The sequence below is a fragment of the Saccopteryx bilineata genome, chromosome X (genome assembly GCF_036850765.1).
Source record: "Saccopteryx bilineata isolate mSacBil1 chromosome X, mSacBil1_pri_phased_curated, whole genome shotgun sequence".
Lineage (NCBI taxonomy): Eukaryota > Metazoa > Chordata > Mammalia > Chiroptera > Emballonuridae > Saccopteryx > Saccopteryx bilineata.
In genome coordinates, this window is record NC_089502.1 from 59,247,182 (window position 1) to 59,265,538 (window position 18,357).

Genomic DNA, 18,357 nt, shown 5'->3' on the forward strand with positions numbered 1-18,357 from the left:
TTTCCCTCTCTCCTCTCTAAAATGAATAAATAAAATAAAATTAAAATTAAAATAAATTTTTTTTTTCTGAGGAGGCTTCTCTAGAAATATTTAGAATAGAAAATACTAGTTGGTCTGATATCATTTTGTAAATCAGACAGTGTTTACTAAGTTACACCTCCTGAGGTTAAAAGATTCAAAACAGCCTGACCTGTGGTGGCACTCTGGCTAAAGTGTCAACCTGGAATGCTGAGGTCACCAGTTTGAATCATGGGCTTGCCTGGTCAAGGCATATACAGGAAGCAACTAGTACGAGTAGATGCTTCCCACTTCTCCCCCCCTTCTCACTGTCCCTCTCTTTCTTTCTATTTATCTCCTCTATCTAAAAATCAATAAATAAAATCTAAAAAATAAAATCAGTAAAAAAAAAAAATGGATTCAAAACAGACCTGACTGGTGTTGGCACAGTGAATAGAGCACTGACCTGGGACGCTGAGGTCCCAGGTGGAAACCATGAGGTCACCAGTTTGAGCGCCAGATCATCTATGATTACAAGGTTGCTGGCTTGAGCCCAAGGTCACTGACTTGAGCAAGAAGTCACCAGCTCAGTTGGAGCCCCTGGTCAAGGCACATATGAGAAAGCAATCAGTGAACAACTAATGAGACACAACTATAAATTGATGTTTCTCATCTCTCTACCTTCCTTTCTCTGAAAAAAAAAAAAAGAAAACGATTAAAAACAATTTAAATTGTTGGGTAAGTATCCAAGAACTACTCTAAAATTAAACGAAGAAATCATGCACCAGAGAATTTCAGTTTCAATATCCAGTTTATTATACTATATACTGGATCACAAGGGGGTTCTGGAGCTTTATGCCTCCATAACACACAGCACAATTGTAGGTAGTCAGTCCCTTCTTCGAAGATCACTTTTCCCATAGGGTCTCTACTACAACTAATTCTCCCTCCCTGGGTGAGAATTAATTGGTGTTATTACTCCTAGGAGTAAGCACATTTTTAGAGGATATTCGAGAAGCTATAAAATCCAAACAAATGAAGCTCTACTGAGTTCATGCAGTCACCCTGCAATCACCTGGCAGCTTACTCTCTCTCTCTCTTAAATATATATATTTCTTAAATAAAATATATATCTTTTAAGCTAGACTTGTTTCCAGTTCTAATTCTTGGCTACCTCACGAACTCAGGACAAAGCTAATAAAATCTCTGGGCAAATACAGAGACCTGAGACAATGAGAAATTATGACCAGCTCCTGAGAAAAGCTCAATTGTCACCACACCACAGGCAGAGTCAGACATAGGAGACAAGACAATAAACTAGGACCGCGGGAGCCATGACAGGCTGACAATGAAAGAAAGGAACAGTCCAGATCCAGGGCCAAGGAGTGGTCACAGAAAACACACGGAAGAGCAAGGCAACCTGGAAACTGAGGTTATAAATCTGGCTCATATAGGGAAGACTTGCTATATTCCTGCCGCTCAAGAACCAAAGATCAGTTTCCCTGGTAATGCTCTCAGGGTCCGCAATGTAACAATATGCTGAACCTAGGAGTTAATGCAACTTCAGCCTCAACGAAGAGCCGACCATTTTGCAGAAGAGGAGCACCAGTTCACAGTGCGGGGTGTGGGGGAACAGGTCCAGGGGCACAGCTTGTTTCAGGACAAAAGACTCGCCGAGAAGCCTCTTAGCGGAGTTCGGAGGACAGCACAGACTGTGAGAAAAATCATATTATCTGCTCCTAGAAACCAAGAACTCAGAAAGAACATGCTCTCTTTCATTTTAAGCCCTGCTTTTGTGTTCCCACAGCCCCTGTGTTTCTCTATAACAGCATTCAGCATATTTTATGTAACTACCTGATTTTTAACCACCTTCCTCACTGGAGTCTTCTCTTTTTGAGGGTGGAAATAAGGCAAAAACTGCTTATTATTCATCTCTGTGCTCCCAGTGTGTGACACAGAGTAGGGATTCAATGGTAAATGGGGCAAGGGCCTAGGTCATATACTTTTCTGTATGATTTGCACACAGTAGGTAATTAATAAGTATTACTGAATTAAATTACTCTGTTGAACTGTTTCAACAGTTTACTTTATTACTTTTAAAAAAGAGTAAATAGAAAAAAAAAGATTCCTACTATAAAAAAGTAGATTACATTTTTGCCCTTATTTCAAACACAGTCAAGCAAAAATGAAATCAGCAATTCACCTATAAACTCACCGTACAAAAAAGGATAACCATTGCTGAGTTTTCATAATAAATCCTTCCAAAAGTGTATATTTAAATTGGTTTCTTAAAATTTATTTCTTCAGTAAATAATACATCAAAAGCCCAACCAGGCAGTGGCGCGGTGGATAGAGCGTCAGACTAGGATGCAGAGGACCCAGGTTCGAAACCCCGAGGTCGCTGGCTTGAGTGCAGGCTCACCAGCTTGAGTGCAGGGTCACTGGTTTGAACATGGGATCATAGACATGAGCCCGTGGTCGCTGGCTTGAGCTCAAAAGGCACTGGCTTGAAGCCCAAGGTCGCTGGCCTGAAGCCCAAGGTCGCTGGCTTGAAGCCCAAGGTTGCTGGCTTGAGCAAGAGGTCACTCACTCTGTTGTGGCCCCTTGGTCAAGGCACATATGAGAAAGCAATCAGTGGACTAAAGTGCTACAATGAAGAACTGATGTTTCTCATCTATCTCCTTCCTGTCTGTCCTTCTGTCTATCTCTCTCGCTAAATAATAATAATAATGATACATCATGAGCATCTCTTCACTATATTATGTGTAAAGCTATCTCATTTTTATTGGCTATATGGTATTTCATTAAGTAAACTGAATGCAGTTTAGTTATCTAATTCCTTGCTATTGAAAAATTAAGCTGTTTCTAACTTTTGGCTATTTCAAAACATCCCTCCATAAATATTCTTATAGTCATATCTTTGCACATATTTTTTATTTAGTGGAACTGCTGAGTTAAAGAGGCTGTATGTTTTTAAGGCCCTATGATATGTACCATTAAGTTGTTCTAAAAAGGTTGTACCAATTTACATGCAAACCAACAACACAGAAGAGTTATTTCCCTGGCTGACATGCAATAGTTTAAGTAGTACAGCCCCTTTAAAATCAGGATTGTTTCTATAAATGCTAATGTTATTAACATTTGTTAATAACAAATGAACAATTGTTTTTATAATGTTATTAACAAATATTACTTCAATAAATTTAACTTAAAAAGTAAACTCTAAGGTAAACTTCGGTCATTATTCAGAAGTAGAATAACATAAAAATATATATGATAAAGTCTCCTTCCCACCTAACTCCCATCAGAGATAATGATTATCATCAGTTTCTTATATAACTTCACAGTTTCTCTATGTCTATGCATATGCAGCAAATACAAATCTATTTTGTTTTCATCCTTTGTCCTTCTTTTACAAAGATAGTTTACTATTATATAAACAATTTTTGCACACTTGTCTATTTCCACTTAGTAGCATACCTTAGAACCAAAATCACAAGCCACAAAAAAGAAAAATAGTTTGGATATATTCAAAATTAAAAACTCTAAGGTTTCAGCCTGACCAGGCAGTGGCACAGTGGATAGAGCGTCTGACTGGGATGCAGAGGACCCAGGTTTGAGACCCCGAGGTCACCAGCTTGAGCACAGGCTCATCTGATTTGAGCAAAAGCTCATCAGCTTGGACCCAAGGTCGCTGGCTCCAGTAAGGGGTTACTCGGTCTGCTGAAGGCCCGCAGTCAAGGCACATATGAGAAAGCAATCAATGAACAACTAAGGTGTTGAAACATGCAATGAAAAAACTAATGATTGATGCTTCTCATCTCTCTGTTCCTGTCTGTCTGTCCCTGTCTATCCCTCTCTTTGACTCACTCTCTGTCTCTGTAAAAAACAAACAAACAAACAAAAAAAACCTCTAAGGTTTCAAATGACATCATCAAGAAAGTGAACAGAGAACAAACAAAATGGGAGAAGATATTTGCAAATTATTTATCTGCTAAGAAACTGGTGTCCAGAAGCCAGATACAGCCTGGCCAGGTAGCTCAGTTGGTTAGAGCGTCGTCCTGATATGTCAAGGTTGTGGGTCTGCTCCCAGGGGTCAGGGCACATATAACAATGAACCAATGAATGCATAAATAAATGGAACAACAAATTGATGTTTCTCTCTTTCTCTTCCTCTCTCAACAAAATCAATAAATAATTTTTTAAAAATATTTTAAAGAATTAAATAAAGAGGCAGAAGCGAGACACAAAAGCCCACACATTTTGATTCCATTCACAGGAAAAATTCAGACAAGGCAAATCAGAAGACAGAAAATAGATTTGTGTTTTTCTAGGGCTGGGGAGTAGGAGTTTGGGGAGAAATGACGTGCATGGTATTTTCTTGAGTTAATGAAAATGTTCTACAATTGACTGTTGTGATAGATGCACAATTCCGTAAAGATACTAAAAGCCAATGAACTGCACAAATGAGTGTTCCATATAGTATATTAATAATATCTCAGTAAAATAGTTTTAAAAAGTCAATAACTTGCATGATGAAAACCACCAAAAGCAGCCTGGCCAGGCGGTGGCGCAGTGGATAGAGCATCAAACTGGGACGCAGAGGACCCAGGTTCAAAACCCCAAGGTCGCCCGCTTGAGTGCGGGCTCATCTGGTTTGAACAAGGTTCACCAGCTTGAGCCCAAGGTTGTTGGCTTGATTAAGGGGTCACTGGGTCTGTCTGCTGTAGCCCCTGGTGAAGGCACATATGACAAAGCAATCAATGAACAACTAAGGTGCCGCAGTGAGGAATTGATGCTTCTCATCTCTCTCCCTTCCAGTCTGTCTGTCCCTATCTGTCTCTCTCTGTCTCTCTCTGTCTCTGTCTCTGTCACAAAACAAACAAACACCCACTAAAAGCAAAGACAGGAGGCAGCATACATGCTGTAAATAAATTTGCAGTTCATATCACAGACAAAACCTTTTTTCCCCTCAATTTATAACAAAGTCCTGGAAATCAATAAGAAAAAGAACAGCCCAAAAGAAAAATGAACAAAAGCCTGACCATGTGGTGGCGCAGCGGGCAGAACACCAGACTGGGACACAGAGGACCCATGCTCAAAACCCTGAGGTTGCCTTGAGTGCCAGCTCATCTAGCTTGAGCGCAGACTCTCCAGCTTGACCGCGGGGTTGCTGGCTTGAGCCTGGGATCATAGACATGACCCGACCCCATCCATGGTCGCTGGCTTGAAGCCCAAGGTCACTGGCTGGAGCAAGGGGTCACTCGCTCTACTGTAGCCCTGAAGTCAAAGCACATGTGAGAAAGCAATCAACGAACAACTAAGGTGCCACAACGAAGAATTGATGCTTTTCATCTCTTTCCCTTCCTGTCTGTCTGTTCCTATCTGTCCCTCTCTCTCTGTCTCTCTCGCTTAAAAAAAAAGAAAAATGAACAGAAGGTATGAAAAAAAATATTGTATTTGTATTTATGAACCATGAAAGGTTTTGTAGCACAAAGTTGTTTTTTTTTTTAACTTGGATGATGTCCAATTACACACACACAAAATGTATTTATTTGTTTTTGTTTGTTGTTGTTGTTTGGGTTTTTGATGTCATACTGAAGAAAGTTTTGCTTAACCCAAGGTCACAATGGTTCACTCCTATGCTTTAGCTGTTACATTTAGTTCTATGATCCAGTTTCATTTCTGTGCACAGTATAATGGAGGGAGAAATGACTATGTATGTTGCCAAATTTAACAACCTTTTATTATATGGCTTCTGAATTTTTAAACATAAAAAGGAATTCTGAATTCCAAGATTATTTTAAAATTCTATGATTTCCTAAGGAATATTTATGGCTTTCCTTTTTTACATTTAAATCTCGACTCCTTCACAATATATCCTGGCATATAGTGTGAGATACAAATCCAGTTTGTGTTTTTTTCACCATGGCTACCCTGTGGTCCATTGGCATTTATTGAATGGTCCGTCTTTTTCCATTGATTTGAGGTGCCACCTTTAGCATATAGTCAAAAAAATTTAAACAGTATAATACAAATAAAATAAAGTACAAATAGAGGAGTAAATGTGCAAGAACAGACAAGGAAATAAGACTGAAAACAAATGGGCCTCATGCTATTACTTTGTGAAGAAGAAGCTCTTTCACAACTTTCCCAATTTTGTTTCCATGATTACTGGTCTATTTAGATTTACTGTATCTTCTGGAATTAGTATTAGCCATTTGCATTTTCCCAGAAAACCGCCCATCTAGATTTTCAAATATATTGTAAGGAAATTGTAAAAAGTACTTTCATATCTTTTTTTAAAAGGTCTTCATATTTGTTCCTATGATCATTTTCTCACTTCAGGCTTTATATTTTTACATTTGATTCCTTTATATTCTTTTTTTTTCCTTTATATTCTTAATTAGGTTTATATAGCTATTTTATTTTCTTGTAATAACACCTTGTTTATTTGCTAAGTCTACAGGCTTTTGTGTTGTTTCTTTTGTTTTTTCTTTTTTACAGGGACAGAGAGAGAGTCAGAGAGAGGGATAGACAGGGACAAACAGACAGGAATGGAGAGAGATGAGAAGCATCAACCATCAGTTTTTTGTTGCGACACCTTAGTTGTTCATTGATTGCTTTCTCATATGTGCTTTGACCACGGGTCTTCAGCAGACCAAGTAACCCCTTGCTCAAGCCAGCAACCTTGGGTCCAAGCTGGTGAGCTTTTGCTCAAACCAGATGAGCCCGCGCTCAAGCTGGCGACCTTGGGGTCTCGAACCTGGGTTCTCTAAGTCCCAGTCCAACGCTCTATCCACTGTGCCACTCACTGCCTGGTCAGGCTACAGGCTTTTGTTTTGTAGTTCATTAATTTCTAAATTTTTTTAACATTATTGATTTCTTCCTTCAGTTTCCTTTAGGTTTATTGTTCTTTTTCTAGCTCATTGACTTGACAGCTCAATTCAATTACTTTGATTTTATTTTCAATTTTAAGTGATTTGTATTGAATTTATTGGGTTGACATTGGTTAATAAAATTATATAAGTTTCAGGTGTACAATTCTATAATATATGATTAGTATAGTTTATGTTCAGCACTCCAAGTCAAGTCTCTTTCCATCTCCATTTATCCCCCCTTTATATTCATCTACCTCCCCCCACCTCCTTCCCCTCTTGTAATCCCTGCACTGCTGTCTATGTCTAGGAGTTGTTTTTTGCTTAATCCCTTCAATTAATTTACTTTATTTGTTTGTTTGTTTGTTTACAGAGCCAGAGAGTCAGAGAGAGGGACAGGCAGACAGGAAAGGAGAGAGATGAGAAGCATCAATTCTTCCTTGCGGCACCTTAGTTGTTCACTGATTGCTTTCTCATACATGCTTTGACCAGGGGACTACAGCAGAGCGAGTGACCCCTTGCTCAAGTCACTGACCCTGTGCTCAAGCCGGTGAGCTCGCGCTCAAGCTGGATGAGCCTGCTCACAAGCTGGTGACCTCAGGGTTTTGAGGTGCTCTGCAAAACAGTCTGACACTCTATCCACTGCACTACCGCCTGGTCAGGCCAATTTATTTACTTTTAAATCTCACTTGTTTTATCCATCATATCATCTGTACTTTATACCCACCTATGTGGTTTCAATATTACAAATAAATAAATTGTAGAGGAGAGAAAGGGAGAGAAGGAGAGAAAAAAGAGAGAGAGATTACAGGAAGAAACCATCTCAAAAATTAAAATAGCCTGACCAGGCAGTGGAGCAGTAGATAGAGCGTTGGACTGGGATGTGGAAGGACCCAGGTTTGAGACCCTGAGGTCGCCAGCTTGAGCGCGGGCTCATCTGGTTTGAGAAAAAGCTCACCAGCTTGGACCCAGGGTCGCTGGTTCCAGCAAGGGGTTACTTAGTCTGCTGAAGGCCCGTGGTCAAAGCACATATGAGAAAGCATTCAAGGAACAACTAAGAAGTCACAACATGCAATGAAAAACTAATGATTGATGCTTCTCATCTGTCTCCGTTCCTGTCTGTCTGTCCCTGTCTATCCCTCTGACTCTCTCTCTGTGTCTGTAAAAAAAATTAAAAAAATAAAAAAAATAAAATAATTGACCAAGGCCAGAACTGATATAAAGCAAGAGGCATTCACTTTGGGAGCAAAATTGAAGAAGATGCCATAAAAAAAAAAAAAAGACAGCAATCAAGACATGCTATTTTGATTTAATATTTTGAAAAATTAATTTATAAAACTATGGCCTGCAGCTGCCTATTTATTTTTAAGCAAGAGAGACAGAGACAGAGAGAGAAACAGAAAGAAAAACAGACAGGGACAGACAGGTAGGAAGGGAGAGAGATGAGAAACATCAATTCTTCATTGTAGCACCTAAGTTGTTCATTGATTACTTTCTCCTATGTTCTTTGACAAGGGAGCTACAGCAAAGTGAGTAACCCCTTGCTCAAGCCAGCGACCTTGGGCTCAAGCCAGCAAGTCTGGGCTCAAGCCAATGACCTTCAGCTTCAAGCCAGTGACCCCTGGGCACTAGCCAGCAACCATGGGGTCATGTTTATGATCCCACTCTCAAGCCAGAGACCCCACACTCAAGCTGATGAGCCTGCACTCAAACCGGTGATTTTGGGGTTTTGATCCTGGGTCCTCTGTATCCCAGGTCGATGCTCTACCCACTGTGCCACTGCCTGGTCAGGCTGCAGCTGCCTACTTTTATTTTAAAAAATCTTATTGGCCTGACCAGGCAGTGGCGCAGTGGATAGAGCGTCAGACTGGGATGCTGAGGACCCAGGTTCAAGACCCCGAGGTCACCAGCTTGAGCACGGGCTCATCTGATTTGAGCAAAGCTCACCAGCTTGGACCCAAGGTCGCTGGCTCAAGCAAGGGATTACTCGGTCTCCTGAAGACCTGCGGTCTAGGCACATATGAGAAAGCAATCAATGAACAACTAAGCTGTCACAACAAAAAACTGATGACTGATGCTTCTCATCTCTCCATTCCTGTCTGTCTGTCCCTGTCTATCCCTCTCTCTGACTCTCTCTCTGTCTCTGTAAAAAAAAAAAATCTTATTGGAAACAAGACCAGGCTTAGGGGAAGGTGAATGAGGCAAGGGTTAGAAGGTACAATAGTGGATCTCACCTTTCTAAACAATCTAAATATTTTGTTCATCATAGATTTTTGTACTAATTTTAACTTTTGAAAATACTATAGTGAAAATGTATCTTTATTACTGAGATTTTGGGCACCCTTTAAATTTTATACCCTAAGTCAGTCACTTTACCTGCCTCACGAAGACCGGGTCGCATAACTGACTCTTGGTGGCAGTATAATTACTTTTTTCTATTTCTTCACACTTCTCTGCATTTTCCAAATTCTACACAATAAGCATGAATTACTTTGATCATCAGGAAAAAAATAATTAAATAAAAAAAACATCAAGACTCACTCAATGATGTTCCTTGTGGTTTCACCGTGGGGCTTGCAGGAAATAAACATTAGCGTGTGGATGGCCCTGCAATTTCGAATGGCTTGAACCACCTGGTAATCTGAAGGAAGAAAGACATTGCTATTGATATAATTAAATTACCATGATCTGGGTTATTATGAACTTTCAACTGGCCAGCACCTAGGATTGGTGAGCAATAGAGGAGAAACGGGTTTGGAGCCAGTCCATTGGGAGCACCCTTAGAATGGTGTGAGAATGGGACTAAAGCTAGGGGACAACATGGGCACACCACATAGTGTTATTTTCTTTTTCTGAAGTGAGAAGCAGGGAGACAGACAGATTCCCACATGCACCCAACAGGGATCCACCTGGCACACCCACCAGGGGGCGATGCTCTGCCCATCTGGGGTGTTGCTGCACTGTAAAAGAAGCCATTCAAGTGCCTGAGGCAAAGGCCATGGAGCCATCCTCAGTGCCCCGGCCAACTTTGCTCCAATGGAGCCTTGGCTGCGGGAGGGGAAGAGAGAGAAAGGAGAGGGGGAGGAGTGGAGAAGCAAATGGGTGCTTCTCCTGTGTGCCCTGGCCGGGAATTGAACCTGGGACTTCCACATGCCGGGCCAATGCTCTACCACTGAGCCAACTGGCCAGGGCCACGCCTAACTAGTTATATAGCAGGAAAGCTATTCATCATTACACAGTCCCACCTGGGCTGGGTTCACCACAGCAACAATTGACTGCCCATCTTCCTTTGACTTCAGCAGCTGTGGCAAAATCTTCTCTGCACAACCAGCATGAAATTCACAGTTGGTGATGCCTGAAAAAGAGAGGTCCACATGACATAAATGAAAACTCATGCCCAACAGTGCGATGCAGGGAGCTTCAGTGTTAGAGAAACGTACAGGAGCCAGCGCTCTGCCACTTTCCTTTAGATCCAGTATACCTCCGAATAACAATGAAAGAAATGTTTTTAGACCTGCTTCATTTTCCCAACGTCCTTTCCCTGGCAATACCTCAGTAGGCCTTTCAGCTTGAGAAGCACGACAGGGTGATTTCACAATTTCATGACTCGCACAGCACAAAGGTACCTATACCAAGAGAACCTTGACTTTTATTCAAGCGTTCTTTTTATTATATTGAAGGTTTTTGCACAGAGCCTCAGGAGCTGTGTGAAGGTGAGACAGGACAAAGGGATCTGTTTTGTATATTGAAGATTGGCTTAAGATTTTGTTCAAAGAAAAAGGTTCTGATGCTAAAAGCAGTTTGAAACCGACTATATTATGCTATGTTGCCTCATGAGTCTAATGTCAAGGAGGCGCTTTTCTATTATCTAAAGTTTTTGCCAAGTTCCCTTCCTATCAGCTTGGCTTATTCCTTCCCGCATGATTTGCCTTTGGATAGAAAAAAAGAAGACTCGTTATTGCAATCTCTTTCAGAAAATCATCAGAACCCGATTCTGACCACTCCAGAACACCCTCCCCTCCTCCTCACAGGTCATGAAGACAGTAGATGCCCTTTCCAACAGTGTCGAGAGCCACTGCGTGTGAATGCGACCGGCCTATGTGCAGCTGACAGCAGAGGAAGGGCCCTGTTCAGCCTTGAGTGACCTGGCAAGACAAGGTCACTATAACAATCTGAAGGCTGTTTCTGGCATTGACGCCAACAACAGAGCTAATGGTGACACAATGGATAGAGTGTCGCACTGGGATAACAAAGGATTCAGGTTCGAAGCCCCAAGAGATCACCAGCCTGAAAACAGGGTTGGGGGTCACTGTGTCTCCATCAGCGCACACTGTCCCACCTGCCCAAACTCTCTCTAGGTCTCTGTGTTTTCCTTCATCTTCCGTCACCCCCACTCAGGTCTTCACTTTCTCGTGCTGTTCGCAGCACAACACAATTCTTTCACGCTTTTGAAAGCACAGACACAACTATAGCTCTTAATTTCTCCCCAGACTGTGAGCCATATACCGTTGAAGACTGCAGTCCAGCTGGCGTCCTCTACTGCCTGCTGCACCAACTCAATCCCCAGGACCTGGGAGGTATACTGAGCCAGAGAGGCCGATCACATCTGGAGAAGAAGTGAAAGAGAACAAGAGGAGGTTATTGTAGGGTTTTAAATCAACGAGGTTATGCCTGCACCACTACAGCCACCTCCCCACCCAGGACCCTAGGTGCTGTGTGAATGGAGTGTGGGAGCTAAGCGACGTGGAGGTGTGGCCCTGGGCGGCCACTTGCCGGTTCCACAGCAGGATGGCGTTCGAGTTCACTCCACTCAGCTTCCCCACGGTCTGAAACGGCATCTCTGCACCAGCAGTGTAAAAGGCATCTGGAGAAATGCGGATCTTCAAGCCCAAGAGCTCTTCAAAGATGTGCGGTTACCCGAATAGGAGCTGGTAGGGAGACTACTGATGGCTGCAAAGGGTCATCGTGCTGGAAAAGAGTAAAATAAGAAAGCATCTTGGAATGGCAGGCCATTCATTCTATCTGTACTGGTTGGCTAGGAGCGGGGGGGCGGGGCAGCATCTTATCTTGAAGACAAAGCCTCTACAGCACGGCCCTCAGAGCGTAGGAGGAGTTTCCCTCTCGGGATGGGGGCACATGCAGACGCTCTCTCCTCTGCAGCTTGGCCCAGGCCCCCAGACCCGGGGGGTGTACAGGGCCAGTACCATTTCACCCAGATCCTCCATTATCAGCAGCCCTACCTCACCAACCCACAGCCCAGACTGAGGCAGACCAGCAGCCTCCTGCTTGCTGTTTGGCTTGCTGTTTAACTTTCCTGGAAGTATAGTGATGTCACATCACAGACTGCTCCTGGCTCTTTGATGAAAAACTCCTTTACAGTCTCCTTCTGAATACAGATCTCCTCCTGTCCAGACCACAAAGTCAGGAGTCAAGCAAAGATGCATCTCTGACGGATTTTCTCTTCTAGCTCTAAAGTAATAGGCCCTTCAGTAGTCACACAAGAGAGCGCACTTCTCAAATCTTATTGTAAATAACATTGAACATAAAGCAATGTTCTATAGCAGTGTTTTTCAACCGCTGGTCTGCAGACAGGTATCACTGCACCAGAAATTTCATGCCAGTCTATGAAAGTTAACCACCCTGATGTTCTGCAATAGACAAAAAACATTGTACATGTGGATGGAGTTTGCAAATCAAGCACCAGCTTGTACCGTGTTGTACCGTGTTGCACTATTACAAATGGTAAGAAAATCTTTATTCTTTATTTTTTGCATGTTTCTGTTTGTGGCTGGCTAGGTCACTGATCCCCAAGTGTAAAAAGGTTGAACACCACTGTTCTATAGGACAAAAAGTAAGCTATTTTTACATCTCAGCAGAAGCAGTATTTCCTTACCGGCTTTTGACAAATCCTAAAAAACAGACACACACTGTCTCTAGTCTGAGCTCATTTAATAGTTATCTAAAAAAAGTGTGAGTTATCCTTGCTGTGTAAACAGAAACTAAACCAAGCTGTTGTCCCATCACGAAGAAACACTAACCTTTCAATTCCCTTCATACTTCTCCACTTCAAACATCACAACCATCCACCCAAACACCACCTCAGAGGACATAAGTACTAGGAGAAGAAAAGTGCTAAAATCTCAGAGGACATAAGTACTAGGAGAAGAAAAGTGCTAGAAAAAGAATGAGCATGATAACTAAATCCTTTCTTTCAGTTCAGAACTTTTTTTTTCTGTGTGTGAGCACGCAAGAAAGACAAACAGAGGCCCTGGCCGGTTGGCTCAGTGGTAGAGCGTCGGCCTGGCGTGCGGGGGACCCAGGTTCGATTCCCGGCCAGGGCACATAGAGAAGCGTCCATTTGCTTCTCCACCCCCCCCTCCTTCCTCTCTGTCTCTCTCTTCCCCTCCCGCAGCCAAGGCTCCATTGGAGCAAAGATGGCCCGGGCGCTGGGGATGGCTCCTTGGCCTCTGCCCCAGGTGCTAGAGTGGCTCTGGTCGCAGCAGAGCGACGCCCCGGAGGGGCAGAGCATTGCCCCCTGGTGGGCAGAGCTTCGCCTGTGGTGGGCGTGCCGGGTGGATCCCGGTTGGGCGCATGCGGGAGTCTGTCTGACTGTCTCTCCCCGTTTTCAGCTTCAGAAAAATACAAAAAAAAAAGAAAGACAAACAGATAGGAATGGAGAGAGATGAGAAGCATCAATCCTTTGTTGCAGAACCTTAGTCGTTCATTGATTGCTTTCTCATATGTGCCTTGACCGGGCGGTTACAGCAGACTGAGTGACCCTTTGCTCAAGCCAGTGATCTTGGCCTCAAGCCAGCAACCTTGGGTTTCAAGCCAGCGACCTTTGGGCTCAAGCCAGCAAACATGGGGTCATGTCTATGATCCCACGCTCAAGCCAGTGATTCTCACTCAACCTGGGGAACCCATGCTCGAGCTTGAGATCTCCAGGTTTCAAATATGGGACCTCAGCATGCCAGGTTGATGCTCTATCCACGGTGCCACCACTGGTAAGGCAAGTTCAGAACATTTTTAAATTCCTGTCACTAACCATTAGCTTGACACAAGGATACAACACAATAAACTATGTTGGAGCTATAGAGTTAAATTTATTTTGTTTCTATTGACTTGAGACAGAGAGAGGAAGGGAAAGAGAAGCAGTAATTTATTGTTCCACTTATCCATTTATTATTCATTCATTGGTTGATTCTTGTATGTGCTCTGACTAGAGATAGAACCCGCAACCTTGGCATATCAGGATGATGCTCTAATCAACTGAGCTACCCAGCCAGGGCACAGCTATAGAGTTAAAAGGCCAGAAATCAATGACTTGGGTTCAAACCCTATTTCCTGGCTCTTTAATCTTTGATACTTCTATGCCTCTATTTGCCCATCTGTGAAACAAGGATGACAATACCTCTCCCTCTCTCATCTACTTCACAAGTTAGTTGAGATGATCATATAAGTATAGGAATGTTTCAATGTGTGAATGTTTGACAGCTCCAAGTGTATTACAAATATGAAATATTATTTATGCTATAAAATTATGGCTATATTCTAGTCTTTATTGAATTGGTTCTGAGATTTGGCAGAGCACTTAGTAACTTTCATGGATAATGTTCCTGTGAAAATACTTAGGGGTCCTCACATGATAATTAACTTTGTAATGTCGCCTCAGTCCCCATCGTTTGATTACGCCATCAGCATGATTAAAGAGCATCCTTGCCATCTCCTCCTCCTCACCCCTAACCTCTCTTCCCAACTGACACAGATATTCTGTGGATGTGTAGTTTCTGCTATCTTCCCTGAAACTTCCCCAAACCAACCATAGATAGTAATAGTAAGGGTTGCTACAGAAGCTGCCCATTATCATTCCGTGAGTCTCACCTGCCTTAATTCCTGGGGGTGGAAAGTAATGATGACTATTGTGTGCCCTTGGCTATTGGTGCGGACTGTGAGCTCACACAAGTGTCCACCTTCATGAAACAGAAGGCAGGGTTCTACTGAGGCCTGTCGAAGGAATACTTCATAGTACTAGGAAGAAAACAGTATTATTACACAGGTAAAACTAACAAGTTCTACAGCTGATTATTCATTCTGGGTGATTGTTATAGGCTGTATTGTATACCCCCCCAAAAAAAATCATATATTGAAACTCTAACCCCCCGTACCTGTATGTATAGATAAGGTCTTTAAAGAGAGGATTAAGTTGAATGAGAACATTAGGGTGGCCCTAATATAATCTGACTGATATCCTCATAAGAAAGAAATTTGGATACACAAAGATACAACAGGATACACACAGAAAAGGTCACGTGAAAACACAGTGAGAAGATGGTTATCTACAAGCCAAGGAGAGAGGCCTCAGAAGAAACCAGCTTGTCAACTTCTTGATCTTGGAAATTGCCTTTAGAACTGTGAGAAAATAAATTTCTGTTGTTTAAGCCACCTAGTCTGTGGTATTTTGTTATGGCAGGCCTAGCAAACTAACAGTGATGCAAGAAACATGATCCCTGCCCTTTGACCTCATAGAGGGACACAATCCATTACATTCCAAACAGCAAGCTGCATGAAGGCTTAGGGTTGTATCCCTAGTCTGGCATATAATAGTTGCTCAATAATAGCACTCAATAATTACTACTGAAAGAAAGCATGAGTGAACAGAAAAGGTATTTTATTTATATGTACACTCTCAGGTTATTTTCTATATATAGTATGCAATACAATAATCTTCTATTATTGTGAATTTCTCCTGGTAACAATTCCTGTACTCAGCTGCTATGATTCTATTCCTACCTATAACTTCTTTATGTAAGCCCATCGTTTATTTATTTATTTATTTATTTATTTATTTATTTTACAGAGACAGAGAGTGAGTCAGAGAGAGGGATAGACAGGGACAGAAAGAGATGAGAAGCATCAATTATTAGTTTTTCATTGCGCGTTGCGACACCTTAGTTGTTCATTGATTGCTTTCTCATATGTGCCTTGACAGAGGGGGGGGAGATACAGCAAACCAAGTGACTCCTTGCTCAAGCCAGCGACCCTATGCTCAAACTGATGAGCCCAGGCTCAAGCCGGTGACCTAGGGGTTTTGAACCTGTGTCCTCTATGTCCCAGTCCGATGCTCTATCCACTGCGCCACTGCCTGGTCAGGCAGCCCATCGTTTTTATATTTCTTCATATAACCGTGTGCCAATGGCAGCATAGTTTAATTAGCTCCATTTCCTCCTGGTGAATATAAGTCAAATGCAATCCTGATTTAGTCAAACACAAGCCTGTTGCTACCACAACAGGACACACTGTCTGATTTACTAGGTCCTTTTGGTTTCATAATACATTTATTCTACATCCACTGTATTTTCAAACAATCCAAAAGTTATGCATAGAACGGGAAGTTATAACAAAAAAAAAAAAACCCACTGCTCTAGATGGTAAAATAAATTAAGGTTACACTTAATCACTTTTGTTATAATTCACATAAATGCAACATAAGATATGCCTAACTATAGTGAACATATTTTTTCAAATTTTTAGATTGGTGGTTTAAAGAAAAACTGGTTCAATTGTTGTTTACTGGCTGGTTGGCAAAGAATGTTTTTTGGGAGCAATATTCAAATGTCAATAAGGTCCTGGAAGGATAGGAAATTAAGAGTCAGACTTAGAGTATAATGGGTACGTAAATACGAAATACAGCTTCTCCACAGTATGCGCTCGGGCCTTGGTTTCTTCATTTATAAAATGGAGACCAAGACATCTCTCTTCTTAAATGGAAATGCCTAAGTATTAAGAGTGAAGGGACCTGGCCCTGGCCAGTTGGCTCAGCGGTAGAGCGTCGGCCTGGCATGCGGGGGACCCGGGTTCGGCCAGGGCACATAGGAGAAGCGCCTATTTGCTTCTCCAGCCCCCCCATCCTTCCTCTCTGTCTCTCTCTCCCTCTCCCGCAGCCAAGGCTCCATTGGAGCAAAGATGGCCCGGGTGCTGGGGATGGCTCCTTGGCCTCTGTCCCAGGCGCTAGAGTGGCTCTGGTCGTGGCAGAGCGATGCCCCGGAGGGGCAGAGCATCGCCCCCTGGTGGGCAGAGTGTGGCCCCTGGTGGGCGTGCCGGGTGGATCCCAGTCGGGCGCATGCGGGAGTCTGTCTGACTGTCTCTCCCCGTTTCCAGCTTCAGAAAAATACAAGAAAAAAAAGAAAGAATGAAGGGACCTGTAATCATATTGCAATATATAAGTTTATCAAATCAACACAGTATATATCTGTGACTGCTAAAACCAGTAGGTGAAAAATCGATGAGGAAATTTTTAATGAGTAGATCAGACTGATGACATCTGAATACACTGTCCAGTTTCAACATCACCAAAGGAGAGTCAATCAGACATATATTCAGAAAAATATTCTTGCCAAAAATCAAGCCCAAATCTAATCAACACTCCAGATCTACCAGTTAATAGCACTTATATTCAGGTTTTTTCCAACAAATATAGTGGGAAAATTGGGGGATATGTGAAACAAATTGAAAAAAAACTAATGGACAAACTTTATGATTTTATTTTAAATAACCTTCTTCTTTTCTCTAGCTTACTTTATTGTAAGATTACAGTATATAATACATACAATAGACAAAATGTGTTAATCAACTATTTATGCTATTGGTAAAGCTTACAGGCAACAGCTGATTAATAGTTAAGTTTAGAGGAGTCAAAAGTTATATGTAGATTTTCACTGTGTGTGGCCTCCATGCCTGTAATCTCCACATTATTCAAGGGTCAACTATGTATGTTTAAGAGTTTTCAATTTATTGCTGGTCGTTCCAGTCATCAGCTACAGTTGGGTACTGTCACCCATGAGTATATTCCAAAAGAAGGCCAAGGGCAGAGCCCTGGGGGACACCAACACTTACAGTGGGAAAAGAGAGGAGGAAAAGATCCCATGAGACAAACTAAGAAGTAGCCAGCAAGGCAGCAGGGAAACATCAGAAAATGGAATCACAGAAACCAAACAAAGACAGTGTTTCAAGGAGGGAAATGAGAATAATAAGTGATGCCAACAGCAGAGAAAAGCTGAGCAAGTTAGGGGCAAAAAATTTTGACTAAATTTGGCAAAATGGAGATCACTGATGATATTGGCAAGATCAAGTTCCATGGAGTGTTGGGGGCAGAAGCAAGAATTGCCAGATTAAAACAAAAAAAGATTGGAGATATTGAACATGTTTATGAACTAAAACAAAAGAAAAGATAGAGGTGGGGGGTAATAAAGAAATAGGAGGAAGCCTGACCAGCTGGTGGCACAGTGGATGGAGCGTCGGACTGGGATGCGGAGGACCCAGGTTCGAGACCCTGAGGTCGCCAGCTTGAGCACAGGCTCATCTGGTTTGATCAAAGCTCGCCAGCTTGGACCCAAGGTCGCTGGCTTAAGCAAGGGGTTACTCGGTCTGCTGTAACCTCATGGTCAAGGCACATATGAGAAAGCAATCAATGAACAACTAAGGT

At 42.3% G+C, this 18,357-nt stretch overlaps 1 protein-coding gene across 1 annotated transcript in view; it reads right to left on the reverse strand.

Moving 5' to 3' along the window:
* Positions 1-1,549: 1,549 nt before the first annotated feature.
* The window catches only part of TRMT2B (tRNA methyltransferase 2 homolog B), a 32,747-nt gene continuing 15,939 nt past the window's right edge, over positions 1,550-18,357 (reverse strand). The window contains 7 exon segments of the mRNA XM_066250464.1: positions 1,550-1,709; positions 9,417-9,516; positions 10,111-10,230; positions 11,382-11,481; positions 11,645-11,845; positions 12,187-12,279; positions 14,757-14,903. Coding sequence (XP_066106561.1) covers positions 1,550-1,709; positions 9,417-9,516; positions 10,111-10,230; positions 11,382-11,481; positions 11,645-11,845; positions 12,187-12,279; positions 14,757-14,903 — 921 coding nt within the window.